At 38.9% G+C, this 13,834-nt stretch overlaps 1 protein-coding gene across 1 annotated transcript in view; it reads right to left on the bottom strand.

Annotated features, from left to right (window-relative positions):
- megf6b (multiple EGF-like-domains 6b) overlaps positions 1-13,834 on the bottom strand; it is a 78,069-nt gene that overhangs the window by 17,009 nt on the left and 47,226 nt on the right. Inside the window, exons 6-15 of the mRNA XM_055221949.1 lie at positions 8,789-8,911; positions 6,962-7,087; positions 6,014-6,136; positions 5,421-5,543; positions 4,501-4,638; positions 2,323-2,445; positions 1,684-1,806; positions 1,013-1,177; positions 251-382; positions 35-163 (exon numbers count right to left, since the gene is read on the bottom strand). Of these exons, the coding sequence (XP_055077924.1) occupies positions 35-163; positions 251-382; positions 1,013-1,177; positions 1,684-1,806; positions 2,323-2,445; positions 4,501-4,638; positions 5,421-5,543; positions 6,014-6,136; positions 6,962-7,087; positions 8,789-8,911 (1,305 nt within the window). The remainder of the gene's footprint in view (positions 1-34; positions 164-250; positions 383-1,012; positions 1,178-1,683; positions 1,807-2,322; positions 2,446-4,500; positions 4,639-5,420; positions 5,544-6,013; positions 6,137-6,961; positions 7,088-8,788; positions 8,912-13,834) is intronic.

The following is a 13,834-nucleotide window of genomic DNA, read 5'->3' as shown; positions in this document are numbered from 1 at the left end:
TTTTAATTCAATAGATAGACTAAAAGAGACTCACCATCTTGGCAGAACTCTCCACTGACCCCTGGTGGACATTTACAGTTCCCAGTCACAGGACCACAACTGGCTCCGTTCTTACATTTACAGACAAATGAGCAGTTTCGACCAAAAGTTCCCTCTGGGCAGGCTGTAGATGGGGCAAATTTAAACAATAATAAGACTTTTAAAATGACATATGCGGAGACAGTGAATAGTGAGTAGATCTGCTCCTCACTTTGGTTACAGACGATCCCAGTCCAGCCGTCGGGACAGTCACAGCCGTTTTTGTGTATGTTACATTTCCCTCCATTTGAGCAATCATCACAGGTCAGACTGCAGTCGTGACCAAAAGTATCGTCCAAACAAACTGCGGATGAAAAAATTGAAATAAATACATAATTAAATCAAAAGAATGCAAGCTTTTTTTGTATTATAAATGGAGAAAGTAGAAATTAGTGTTGAGTTTCATTTTTGTTTTACTATCGATGCCAAACTCATCCCATCTCCGCCTCTCTGCTCTGTAAGAGGATACATTTCAAATTGGAAAGTCTGGACGGACACGAAAGAAAAGTATTAGTAGGCTTTATTGAATGACGCTTTGGCACTCAGACCCAAGCAGAAGACATAGCAATGAAGGGCGTTTAGGAAATGTCTTCGTCCCGAGTTCTGGACTAAATAGGGCAGACTGGGCACTGGTTGGACAAAGAGGAAGTGGGAGGAGTAATAGGAGGAGGTCATGAAGGCTGAGGAGCAGGTAAACTCTGGTAGATGTGAGTAGACTGTAGGTTTTCTAGGCTGAATTTGCGCATTATGTTCTGTGATTGTGGAGTTACTTAGGCTCCGTAACTCCACAATATGACATTACCCTTATCCTTCTTCTTGGGTGTTTCCACTATCTGACCTGTTAACTCGAATTGGTAGCGTCACTTGCATCTCCCTAATCCACCTTAAAGCAAGTGCACATACAATAGTTCAACCAAATAGTTCAGAATCTCACCAAACTTCTCCTCCAGGTTGCTCTCGGCTCGCAGCTCTCCCTCGTCATCCTCGTAGTCGTCATAGCGATCGAGCGGTTGGTTGTAGTCGTGGAGCAGAGTGAGCTGAGGGAACGGCAGCTCTATGGCCCCTGTGCCGGACAAGGCCTCCACAGCGTCATCCAGAGCTGAAACAAACACACAATACACAATGTTTATTCATGATTTTCAGGCAAATTATTCCTTCCTGATTTGATTTTGATTTTGTGAGGATCTTTCCCTAACCACAAGATTTTTATTTTATTTTTTCATTGCTAAAAAAGTGAAAGACTGTCAAATCCTTCAAATAAATACATTAAACAAAGCTACCGTAAGGCACCTGCAATTTGTACAGTAGTAGTAGTAGTTCACAGTATTTTGATAATGTCAGGCCACATGTCAGTATTCCACACATCTGTAATTTAAACTGTTTGATGTGTTACTGATTATGTAAGTGGGAATATTATGATAGTAAGCATCTGTTGGGTGCAGAAAATAAACCAATCAGGAAATACAGTACGTGTAAATAGTACAAATGGTGTAAATAAAGTTTTGGCAGGGAGCACTTGGCTGTGACTAAAGCAGGTTTTCCACTGTAGCAGGTTTGTTGCTCTAACTCCCCTGGGCCTGGTCTTGAAGTGATTATGAGACTCACGGAAGCAGGAGAGGCGGTCCTCGTCCAGTCTGAAGCCCCGGCGGCAGTAGCACTGGAACGAGCCCGCACTGTTCTGGCACGTGTGATCACAGCCCCCATTCAACGCTAAGCACTCATCTACATCTGTGAATACAACAAATACAACAGAGGAACAGGCTCAGCAAGGGGAATATTACAAGACAGAAGTTGAGAAACATTCACATCTAAATGATAGTTGGTGATAAATGATTCTATTTACTTTGATTCAATTCATTTTTGTGGAGCCATAAATCCCAAAAGCAATAACCTTACAGGAAGAATGTTGATTGAATGAACAGAAAGTTAGAAAATCAAACAATCAAAGTTAAAAGTTACACTGTCTAACTCCACGCATTAAAGTCTTTGTTTGTTCTTTGTTTGTTTTCTCTCTTTTCTGACAGGCAAACAGGCTGAATGAAGCTACTCATGCATTCATTCAAAATTCATGCAATCATCTCAGAATATGAGGCCATTGGCGTTAATGCTGGTCATTTATTAGATACCTGAATGTGACTGCAGTGGGTCAGTCAGGTGAATAGACAGTACTGTGAAACTTGATTTATAGGGACATAGAGGTAAAAGGAAAATAAGAAATACAGCTTGACCTGATCCCTAACATACCATCACAGCTGCAGCCATCTGAGTTGAGCCGGTACCCTGCGGAGCAGTAGCATTCGTAGCCCCCGGGGTAGTTAGTGCAGTCCTGCTCACAGCAAGAACTCCGCTCGGCACACTCGTCCACATCTGCCAAAAAGCAAATAAATTACATTGCTGCTTGTTATGTTCTTGTAACCTTTGTTTTAACTTTTTGTTTTAATTCTATACATATTTGAGTTGATTTTGTTGCACTTATCTACGATGGAGCATAAGGGTCACAATGAAAAAATAACTTAGTCGTAACATTTCAACATTTACATCATAATTTAATGAGAATAAGGTCAAAGCCAGAAAAAGTCTAATTTTACGAGAATAAAGTTGTAATATTTTAATATTTTGAGATTAAAGTCTCATCCAAAAAAGATGTAATTTTACCCAAAATAAAGTCTATATTTAATGTCTGTATTTAGAAGACATGTATATTTAATGATTCAGAGTTAGACAGCTCGACGCCGAATCAAAGTATACGCAGACTGCAAAAGACTGGCGCTAGGATGAATAAAAGCTAAAATAAATTCCCATGAAGGAGGTCAAATTTTGAAAGGGTGACATTTTACACGTCCCAAATCAAATGTGTGTGAGTTATTAGACAGAGCGCCACCACGGTTTAGCTGCCATCTTCCCGCTCGTACGCATCAATCACAAACTGTTGAAAGAGATGACTACATTTTCTGCCATTGGAGTGACAGGATTCCTCCTTGGAAAAAGTCTGAAGAGCGTGGTGCTCCCTGGGGTTCATTGGACGGGACACAGGCTGAGCTCTGAGACACAAACAGTTGGAAAAGTCTCAGCGTGATCTTTGACCATACTCTGCTCCCCGTAGCTTCACTTCTCTACTATTCTAAATGTGCTCATTGTGGATAACCTCAGCCCCTCATTATGGGCTTGTGGGGCCATGGGAGCTCCAGTTTAATGCATCAATAATAAGGTGGCCTAATCACTGTCCTGTCCTGTCTCCAAATGTGAACAGTTTAGTTCAATACACAGAGCTGAAACTGGTTTCAGTTCCTGATTCTGAATTCTTTATTCACACTTGTCCTCATTATCCCCCAGTGAGGGTCCGGTGCACTGCATACACCCTGTGGATGTTCCAGGTGCACTGTGTGAACATGAGCTGCCAATGCCTGGTCACACAGGGCTCCACAATCCCGTATGCAAGTGTAAAGAAGGGCAGAAGGCTCAAAGCCAAAGGAACAGATTTATGGTGAAAATCAAGCAAGACGCCTACACCTGCATTTGGCTGTGGGTAGGAGCACGGTCGGTGTCCTGCTGTGCTCAGCTAACCACAGAGGCGCATGGAGGTAATTCACAGGGAAATGATTCAACACTTGGTAATGTTTAAAAGGCCAGCAATATAACATTCTACATCCATCGTATGTGGGTTTTTATTTAAGCTTTTAACTCAAATAAGTGCCATTCTTTTGCACTGTGATCATGGTGGCATTTGATGTCAGTCCCTAAATCTGGATAAAATTAAGCCTACATCCATACTTTGACTACGACTTTATTCTCGTAAAATTACAACTTTAATGTCGAAATGTTATGACTCGTAGCGTCCGTAGCGTTGTTGTTGTTTTTTTATCTGACCGTTATACCCCATGATACTTATCTGTTACATTCCTGTTAATTAAATTACTAGTTTATTTTACCATTTACATCTTTTTTGTCACTTCCTCAAACCCTGGCAGAGTTGCTTATACATATGCACTTAATATATACTACTGAAATAATGTTTTATGTAAAATCAAATCATGTTTATCACAAAGAGAATATTTTGTGAGTTCAGAATACAATTGTAACTCCATAGTCGTATGTTATACATCAAAACACAATAAAACAAATTGCACAAATGAGTTTCAATACATTGCCTCTCAAACAACAAAGCCAACATTGTGTCATGAAAAAGTACTTGTAAAACTATCTGTTATGATTGTTATACACGTTCAAAGACTCAAGACTTCAAAAGAAAATTCCTATATATGCATTCCAAAACACTGCACTAATATGTCATAAATTATAAAGATTATACATAATTATACACAAACTATGTATTTAGATGTGACTGATGAAAGTGCTTGTAAAAACATATGTATTGTTATTATAATTATTATTATTATTCAAAAATATTTAGCTGTGACATACCCAGGCATGTTTTGAGGTCCTGGTCCAGCCTGTATCCTTGGTTACAGGAGCAGGCAGGTCCGCTGGTCGAGTGCTGGCAGTGATGGGAACAGCCGCCATTGTTGTGTTCACAGCTGTTCACGATCTCCATCTCAATCCCTTTACACGTACAACACACAACGGGTCGGTATAACATGTTTTTGAAGGAGCAAACTGGACTCATTTTGGACAGGTAGGATTTTTTTTGTGATAATATCAAGATAAAAATGTGTATTGTTGTGGAAGTATAAAACGTTTTCCATATTTTTTATCTTTGTAATGTAGTACAGGAAACTTCAGTCACTTCTAGGACAGACACATAACAACATTCAAACCATACACAAAAGAAACAAAAAGTGGGTACACAATGTCACACAACCAACAGTCACAGGATCAGACGAATTCTGGTCTTCTAAGCAGAATATAAGATTCCATTTCTCCCATATCTTGTCAAATTTATCCTTTTGAAGTCTGTTGTACATGGTAATCCGTTCCATGACAGATATTGAGTATACCAGGTTGTGCCAATCGTCCAAGGTGGAGAAGTCCGTCTTTAACCATTTTTAGTTATTGACTTCCGTGCCGCTAAACTCAACATTCCAAACAAACGTCCCATCTCATTGCTTATGTCGGCTTTAGTCCAAATTTTGATGTAATGTGAGCGCAAGAGTAAATGCACCAAATATATGTGGAGGATGTGAGAAACCTCGGCTGTGATGTGTAATGTTAGAATTCATGTGGAAAAGGTCCATTCTCATGCACCATGTTATATTTTAATGTCTGGTCAAGAAGCATAAGTGATTTCAGGACCACATCTGTTCTACTTTTACAGGAATGAAAAGATGAAAAGCATTAAAAGAAAAGTATACCTTACCCTTAAAATAGAAGCACGGAATACTCACTGTAGCACTGCCTCCCGTCGGCTCCGAGTTCGTAGGCCGTGTTACAGACGCAGATGAACGAGCCTAGAGTGTTGTGGCACCCGTGGGCGCAGTTAGCCTCCTCTGTCTCACACTCATCGATATCTGTCATATTAGAAAGATGCAGCGTTCACAGTGCTATTAAGTTATCCTAAAATATTAAAGTGCATGTGACAGGTTAGACTAGTCTTTTCACTAAAACATAGTTAACATAATTATATCTGTTATTGTCATTAACGGCCAAAACTTGGACAAAAGTTAAGGTTAAACTAACACAAATGAATGGCAACACCTTTATTTTGTTGAAGGAAAGTTTAAACTGCCAAAAATATGTGTTCCTTACGCATAAATTGTCCTTGGATTTTGGAAATTTTTAGTGTTGATGACAGAGGTAGAGGTATTCCCGTATTTTTGTACTTTTTTTCTCAACTTTCTTTCCACAAACTGCCACTCAGCTGTTGTAAAACTATGATTAAAATGTACATGGACTATCCTACCAAACCAAATCATAATCAAAAACTAACATATGTACTTTAAGACACATAAACATGCAAATAAATAAAAATAAAATTCACCTTCACATGTCCTGCCATCCTCTGCCAGCATGTACCCCGCTCTACAGTCACAGAAGGCCTTCCCTCCGTCCACCCGACACTCGTGACTACATCCTCCATTTTGGAACGCACAGGGGTTTGACACTGCAACACACAAAACACAAAGCAAATGACACACAAATAAAACAAGTGTCAGAGCGGTGGTTAATCTTGAACGGGAGCCATGTGAAGGACTCATGGTTTTATGCCCTCTGCTCATCTGTGGGACTTGTGTGAACTTGTCCAGTGCAGCCTAATTAGAGGAGACCTTTCACAGCCAACAATTACCAAGAAAAAAAATCATAAACACAGTCATTCCACATCTGTATGAGTGTAATTTACTGTGCCAAAGAGTTGGAACAGTCTGAGAGCTTAGACAATATAGGAAAGAGACAGAAGAGACATAAGAATCGATATAAAAAAATAATGAATGGATGAATCAATATATACCAATATAATAGACTTTGACAAAAAATTGAAAAACAAGTAGTGCAAGCAGATAAATCATAGTTGAAGTAAGGTGTTTCCGTGACAACACTACCCACTATCTCAAGGGCAAAGACACAGATAATAGAATGAATATTACTTGTAAACAACAGTAAAAATGTAGTTGGTATCATATTTAAAAGTGTATAATTCCTATTTTCCTCTGCAATAGCTCAGAGTTGATTTTAAAAATTTGTTCAAATGCGGTTTTGTATAGTTTGCAGAAATGTAATTGATGATAGACAGTAGAAGAATGATTACTTCAGACTAGTATCTGGCTTCAGAATAAAGCTGGTTTTCTACTGTTGCAAAATCGTAATAATGTTTTTGTTCAAATTCACTGTCCCATAAAATGTTCCTACCCTCTCTCAAGTGCAGAGTGGCTTGTTTAGTTTAAAGTTACAGTAAAAAGAGAGACAGAGGGGAAACATGGACTGCACTTACATTTGCAGTGCTTGCCATCCTCTGCCAGCTCATAGTTAGGTTTGCAGCGGCAGCGGAACTGTGCGGCCGATTGTTGGATGCAGTAGTGCTCACAGCCTCCGTTTCCCAGGGCGCAGGAGAGGACAGCTGTGAGAAATCAAAATACATCAAATTAAAATATATACAAAAAAAAAAAAAAAAAAAGATTCAGGATTTGTTTTCCATTTAAATTTTGTAAAGCAAATGAGTACATTGTGAGAGTTAACTTTGTTTCATTACACCCATATATCCACAGCACTGGACGCTCTGAAGGAATGCACTTGTTGTAACTTAAATGCACAATATATACTCACTACTCACTGTCCTGACATGAACCACCCTGACCAACTGTCTGCCAAAGTTTTGGAAATAATTTTTGTTTTGATTAATGACATATAAGGCCAGATGTATTATCAGTACAATACCTAGCTATCATCTTTGATCAGCATTACCAATCGATTATGCAAATGAACAATAACTTAATATAGTCTCAAGTTCTACATCAAAACTGCCGACTCTGGTCATTCAGTCCAAGATGGCTTATGTTTGGTTATTAGTTTATCTTTCCTGAATAATATCTGTATGCAATTTTAGGCATCCACATAGATTTTTCTAAACATAAATCCACATGGACAGATTAATAAAGCCATAATCATTTAAAATTAAGGATTAACCGTTCTTTTTGTTAACTTCTTCCTATTTTGTTTTACACGCCTCTGTGCACATTTTGCCTGCTTACAATAAAGATGGCGGATTTTGCCAAAAACCTTTGATTTATGACGTTGTATCCCATTCCATTGAGTCATTTCAGGACAGGTTGAAGTCATTTTCAGTGGTATTTGTTAAGTCTGATAGCAGAGTAAACCTGGCTGTGGTATGTACACTGTCTGATAGGCTGAGCTTTGGCCTCAGATTGAGCACATATTTGGGACCGTCCCAGAGCAGACTTGGTGACAGCTGTTTTATGAGGACTTGTTTGATTACTGTAATAACTATTGTGTGTGTGCGTGTGTGTATGCAGGACTCCAGGTGAGCACGGGAGAACATGGGAATCTGCTGACACACTGTTTCTCAAAAACACTAGCCAGAGATTACAGGGGGTCCAATGTGCACATCCAGAAACAATTGGTTTTAGGTTACCTCATGTTAAATTAGCACAATTACCCCAGCTGTACAATTTGGGTTAGCAAACCTCACAACAACGAGAGTTTTTAATGTTTGTGGCAAGCCAAATTAAGTGCTGTTTTATGATCAATACTACTTACGCTAATGCTAAAAATGTCTGTTTTCAGATTCTATTTTGCGTAGCCCCACAAAGCTGTAAAAAGTGAGCCGTGAGGGACTAGACCTGGGACTAGAGTAAAATGTGATCTCATATTACTCAGATAACTGATTGCAGTGTCAGTGACAATAAACTTTATGTATACTTGTTAATACCACATTTTCTTTGCCCCAAACCTTATTAAAACGTATAATGTTTTGGGGCGAGACATAATTTCCACAAGATGAATCAAGACACGAGACCAGACAAGATTTTCACATTGTTCATAATAAAAGAAATTGTTGCAGTTCACAATTAGGCCCATCTATCTGTCATCAATCTATTGTCATTGTACTACTGCTTTTAACGATCAAACCTTCAAGACATGCAACTTATCAGCACTTAACCACTTTTTGGTCCAATCCAAATCAAAATACATGGGGAAAACATCTCACAAGAGACTTTTTTTCATGTGTACACAATCTCTTAGCAAGTTTGTTTTGTGAGATCTAGTAGCATGAGATTTTGTCCCATCTCTGTTTACTCACACAGACAGGTGCGTGCGTCCACGTGCAGCCGGTGGCCTTGGTTGCACTCGCAGTGGTATGACCCTCTGGTGTTAACACATTTGTGCTGGCAGCCTCCATTATGAACAAGGCACTCATCAATATCTGAGGAGAGAACACACATAAGCAACGCATGAGAAGAGAAAAATTAGTCCAATCAAAGGTAATCCTATCATTATGGAGGGAAAGTGGCTGCTAATGAAGACTCTACTTAGCGCAGAATGTATGGGCTGAAAGAGCAGAGCAGGTGATGGATGAAATATGGAGGTATTTTACACAAAAGTCCATGTGGTAACAACTACTGAACAGTTAAAACCCATTTACATTCCTCCTCTACTGGTTAAAATGGCAAGAGTACAGGAAAACGTGTGAAAAGAGTATTCAAGAATTCCTCAGAGACAAACATAAACAGTACAGAAGGATAGTTATAGACCAGACCACGACTATGGCACTGGTTCTGTTTTGCAATGGAAACATGAAGCGCCCAGACCTGCAGTTATACTTTTTATCTTTTTGTAATTTAATATAGTGCTTTGTGCTAAACTCCTTTTCCCATTAACAAATATATGCTCAATCTATCTAAGTAAATCATAATAATACACTAATGTTTGACTTGACTGACGCATTTGGAGTTCGTATGTCGTCTGGAAATAGTAACGCAACAATAACAAGAGCGGTTGAGTTTATTTTCAAACATCAAGTTAAAAAATGAGTTCTTGAAAACATAAATATTCCGGTTTACAAATCTCTTATTTCCTTTACTGAAAATTCCATCAAATTTGAACTTTTTGAGTAATTTTGCCAAAAAAATCTAACCAACTGTCAAATGTTCAATACAACTAATCAAATATGTGAGTAAATATATGTGCTGGACTGGACATAGAGCTCTCTGTTGTATCGGATTCCCAAACACTTCTAAAAAGCCCTAGTTTAACCCCTTATTTTGAGGGTCACGGGCTGATAAATTGTTTTTGGACGTGCACAGTGGAACTCCTGTGTGATACAGCCGCACTTACAAAGGCTATACTGTTTTAACTTATGTTCACTTAGCTTCAGTAAAACTAGGATGTGAGTTGACACTAGTTTTATTTGCTACAACCTCAGACTTTAGCATAACAAAGGTGAGAGACGGATAATTGGCAGCGGTCAGTATCGGCAGGTTAAATGTATGGATGAGCGACAGTAGAGATCTGAAAACTGGCGGTTCGAATCCCCAAACATCACTGGTAGATTTGACACAGCCACTGATCCACAGGTTTGCGGTGCGATTCCAGCCTCCCCCAGATGAATGCACCTGTTGTGTCCATGGGCAAGACACTTAACCCACCTTTCCCCCATTGTCTGCAGACATTGGTGTACGAATGTGTGTGTGAATCGCTTTGAGTGCCTTAAACATGGAAAAACGCTGTATAAAAATATGACCATGTACCTTAAAAAATGTGCTCCCACAGACAAGTGTTTTCCCAGTAAACTATGTCAAGTATTCAGAGGATTTCTATGAGGTAACCTGGTTTCATAGTATTATCCAATGATGATGTGTTACCAAATAGAAGTTGAAAAAGCCACAAAGCCCATATATGGGACATTTGGATCTGTAACATTGGCAGCTAATATCTCCTACTTTCAACAAAAGCACATTGATGTATCTTGCAAAAAAAATGTGTGGAAAGATGGTTTGATATGTCTTGTAAACGGTATTGTCCATAACAACAAAGGTTATTTTTATATCAAAATTACCAAGAAAATATATTTCTACTGTATCGTTGTGATTAAAAAGACAGCACTGTTTTAGATGCACAAACAAGGTCATTGCAAAAGGTGTCATATACCAGAGCATCTATTGTGCGTACTTAAGTAGAACATCATATCACGCAATGTTACTGTATCCTGTGATTTCAGCTTCCCATAAAAACAAGCCTATGATTAGACAGTGCCGTAATATTCATGATGTGAGGAAGATGATGCTTATTAAACTATTTTGTTCCATAGTTTTCCCACAATACCCTGGAATAAAGCTGTTTGGGCACAGGTTAATTTTCCTTTGCACGCTTTTGCCAAACTTTAGCTTCACTTTATTCCCACAATGTTGGCAGAATTGAGCTTTCCAAGATTTTCCATGCCTGCTGCATCCTCGGGTCTCTCCTGACATTGCTCCAGTCTGTTTAACTTTGATTTATAACTTTATGGTGTGTAGAAACTACTGCCCACATCCACAGCTTCATTCTCTATGACTTTTGTGCGAAGACTGTGTTTGGCAAATGAAACTTTCTGTCAACTTTGAGAAGAAACATTTATATGCTCTGCTGCAGCTTGACAACTGCACGAAAAGGATTTGCAAAGACCTTTGTTCATTGTACTCATAACAAATATTTTCTTCTGTTTGAGAAAAAACATGTGAAAATTGGCAAGAAGACTAACTCAAATAGGCCCAGTTATTCAATAAACAAAAGTATTCCAGAAGGGGTCCTGCTATGATATTCAGTGGAGAACTGCAACGCAAATGCAGGAAAACTATCTACCTCAGCATTGTCAGGATAGTGCCTGAGGGACTAGCACTCTCGCCTCACAGCAAGAAGGTTCCAGGTTCAACCCCCGGGCTAAGCTGCAGCACCACAGCACCCACTGAAGGATGGGTTATATGCAGAGGACAAATGTCTGTATGGGGACAATAAAGTGTACCTTAATGTCCTTAATGAGATAATCCAATTTAGAGTAGTTCTCCTGGTAACTCTATTCTGGGCATCATAAATACCAAAATTCCAAACAAATGTGTCCATTTATTTCATTCATTTGAAGATGATTTATATTGCATTATTCATTATGTAGCTACAACTGGGGAAGAATGACAAAATGACTATCAATCACTCACGCCCATACCACTTCTACCAAGTGAGCCGAGTGTGTAAGAGTACAATCGCAGGATGCACTGGTCCGAGCAGGAATCAATCAAGCACTCTAATACAACCCCTGAGCCACTGCTGAAAGATGCATCAATGTTCAAAGCATAACAAAAAAATGATATCATAAAAATATCCAAATCCATGTTGAATTGAGTCTCCCTGTTGGTGCAGTAGTACAAAGAGCCTTTAAAGGTTGATGTTTTGCTTTAATCCTCCAGATAAGAGCCAGTGATCACAGAGGTCTGTGGGCAGTGCCAGCGCAGCAGCCTCATGTCAACATCTGATTAACCATTCTGCCCACGCCGATACACACGCATACACCTGAACAACAGCTCTGTAATTATCAGTTATTAGGTCAAGTACATAGGGCAAATTCAGCTACATAATCCAGCACTGATTTATCTGTGTTCCCAAGTACCTATATAGTACACAGTTAAATATTTGACAAACCATTATATAAAGCTGTAGTTGACAAATTATAAAAATATCATAATTTATTTAAATGGGCAGCACTGTTTTATGTCAATAAATCAATAAATGTGGCACTTTTCTGCCTTGATGCTGAATACATCTAGTTATTGTGGTTTTACTATAAAGTTAAAGCTGCACTATGTAACTTCTCCTGTGGAGGATTCGCCAACCAGCTTATCTCCATTAAGATGTTTTTTGTTGTTTATGTTTTTGTTTTTAAATTAAATGTTCACAGTATGACATTAAACTTATTTGTGTCCATCAGGTCAAGTTACAGGTTACATCTGTGGAGAGGCGTCCTGGTTCACAGCAAGAATACATGTTTTCCAGGGTATTTTTGAGTAATAAAAAACATATAGAGAAATAAATGCTGGATAGATACACTAACTGTTATACTATATTGTGGAACATTCCTGGAAGCGCAATAATATCTCCATGGAGACAAGCAGGTGACACAACCCTCACCAGAAAAGTTACATAGTGCACTTATAATCCACACTGCTCCTGATAGCCAAATAAACCTACTCACCTGTTGACAGATGTCCCAGGTGGTAGTTGTAGTATCCAAGGTAACAGTACGGCCTATAACAAGCTCTTCTGTAAAAATAATTTGGATAATTGGCTGCAAAAATCACATCTATAGCGACTTGTATGAGAAAAATCCAGTATCTCAGTGAGACGGCCATGATGACCACAAAAGTGTACACAACTATTCAACTAATATCATTTAAAAGTGTTGAAAATTATCCACTAAAAATCACAGAGGATAACTTCTCTTCTGTAGATTGCCTCCTTCCTCTCCAATACCCCATTCTGTCTGCTTGTTCCTCCTCCCGTCAGTGAACACTAATACTCACTATAAAGATCCTCCTACTTGCCCCAGTCTCAACAATGTCTTTGAATAACACCTATTCTTAGCAGAGCATGTTTTGAAGACATCCTGCCGGCCTGGGGTAACTTTCCAGATTGGTTTGATAGTCTAATGATGTACCTACATTGAGTTATTATAATAGTTTTGTGTACAGGCTCGTGCAGGGGCTTAAAATGTGTAGTTTATTAAATGTGACAATGCTGCTTTGTCTGTAATACATAATAGGCATTTTAGCTGATTGAAGCAAAACAGTGGCCAAGTGGTTAGAATGTTTCCCCTGTACTTCGCGGTGAATTAGATCCCTTTATCCCCCAAAAAGCTTGACCAATAAGCTAATTATATGTACTTCTGACTAGTATATTGCCTCAAGATCTGCTACTTTGACAAGCCTCATGAGGAATTTCTCAATGGAAAAGACAAATTCCCATATGAAGACAATCAAAGCTACAGACAGCTGTCATGAACGGTGATTGTAAACATGCATTATGAGTCTTGGACCTGGGTACAAACAGTATTAAAGCTAGAATACCCATCTTTTTTCTACTGAATTTCTACTGTATTTTGTTTTTCTCCTCATTTAAAGCATTTTATCGATTGCAAACCTGAAAGAAACCTGTGCACGTGTCTAAAAATAGCTTGAATAACATGCATTCTTACTGTCAGCAGGCTCACCTCTCCACAGATACGACATGTAACTTGCCACTGTGGTGTTTGTCTCAGTGATGATAGACAAGATTAATACCGTACTGTGGAACATTCCAGGCAAAGCAAAGGCGTTGCACTATA

The sequence above is a fragment of the Periophthalmus magnuspinnatus genome, chromosome 5 (assembly GCF_009829125.3).
Source record: "Periophthalmus magnuspinnatus isolate fPerMag1 chromosome 5, fPerMag1.2.pri, whole genome shotgun sequence".
NCBI classification, from domain to species: domain Eukaryota; kingdom Metazoa; phylum Chordata; class Actinopteri; order Gobiiformes; family Gobiidae; genus Periophthalmus; species Periophthalmus magnuspinnatus.
Note: the sequence above shows the minus strand (reverse complement) of the source record. Positions and strands in the feature narration are given on the sequence as shown.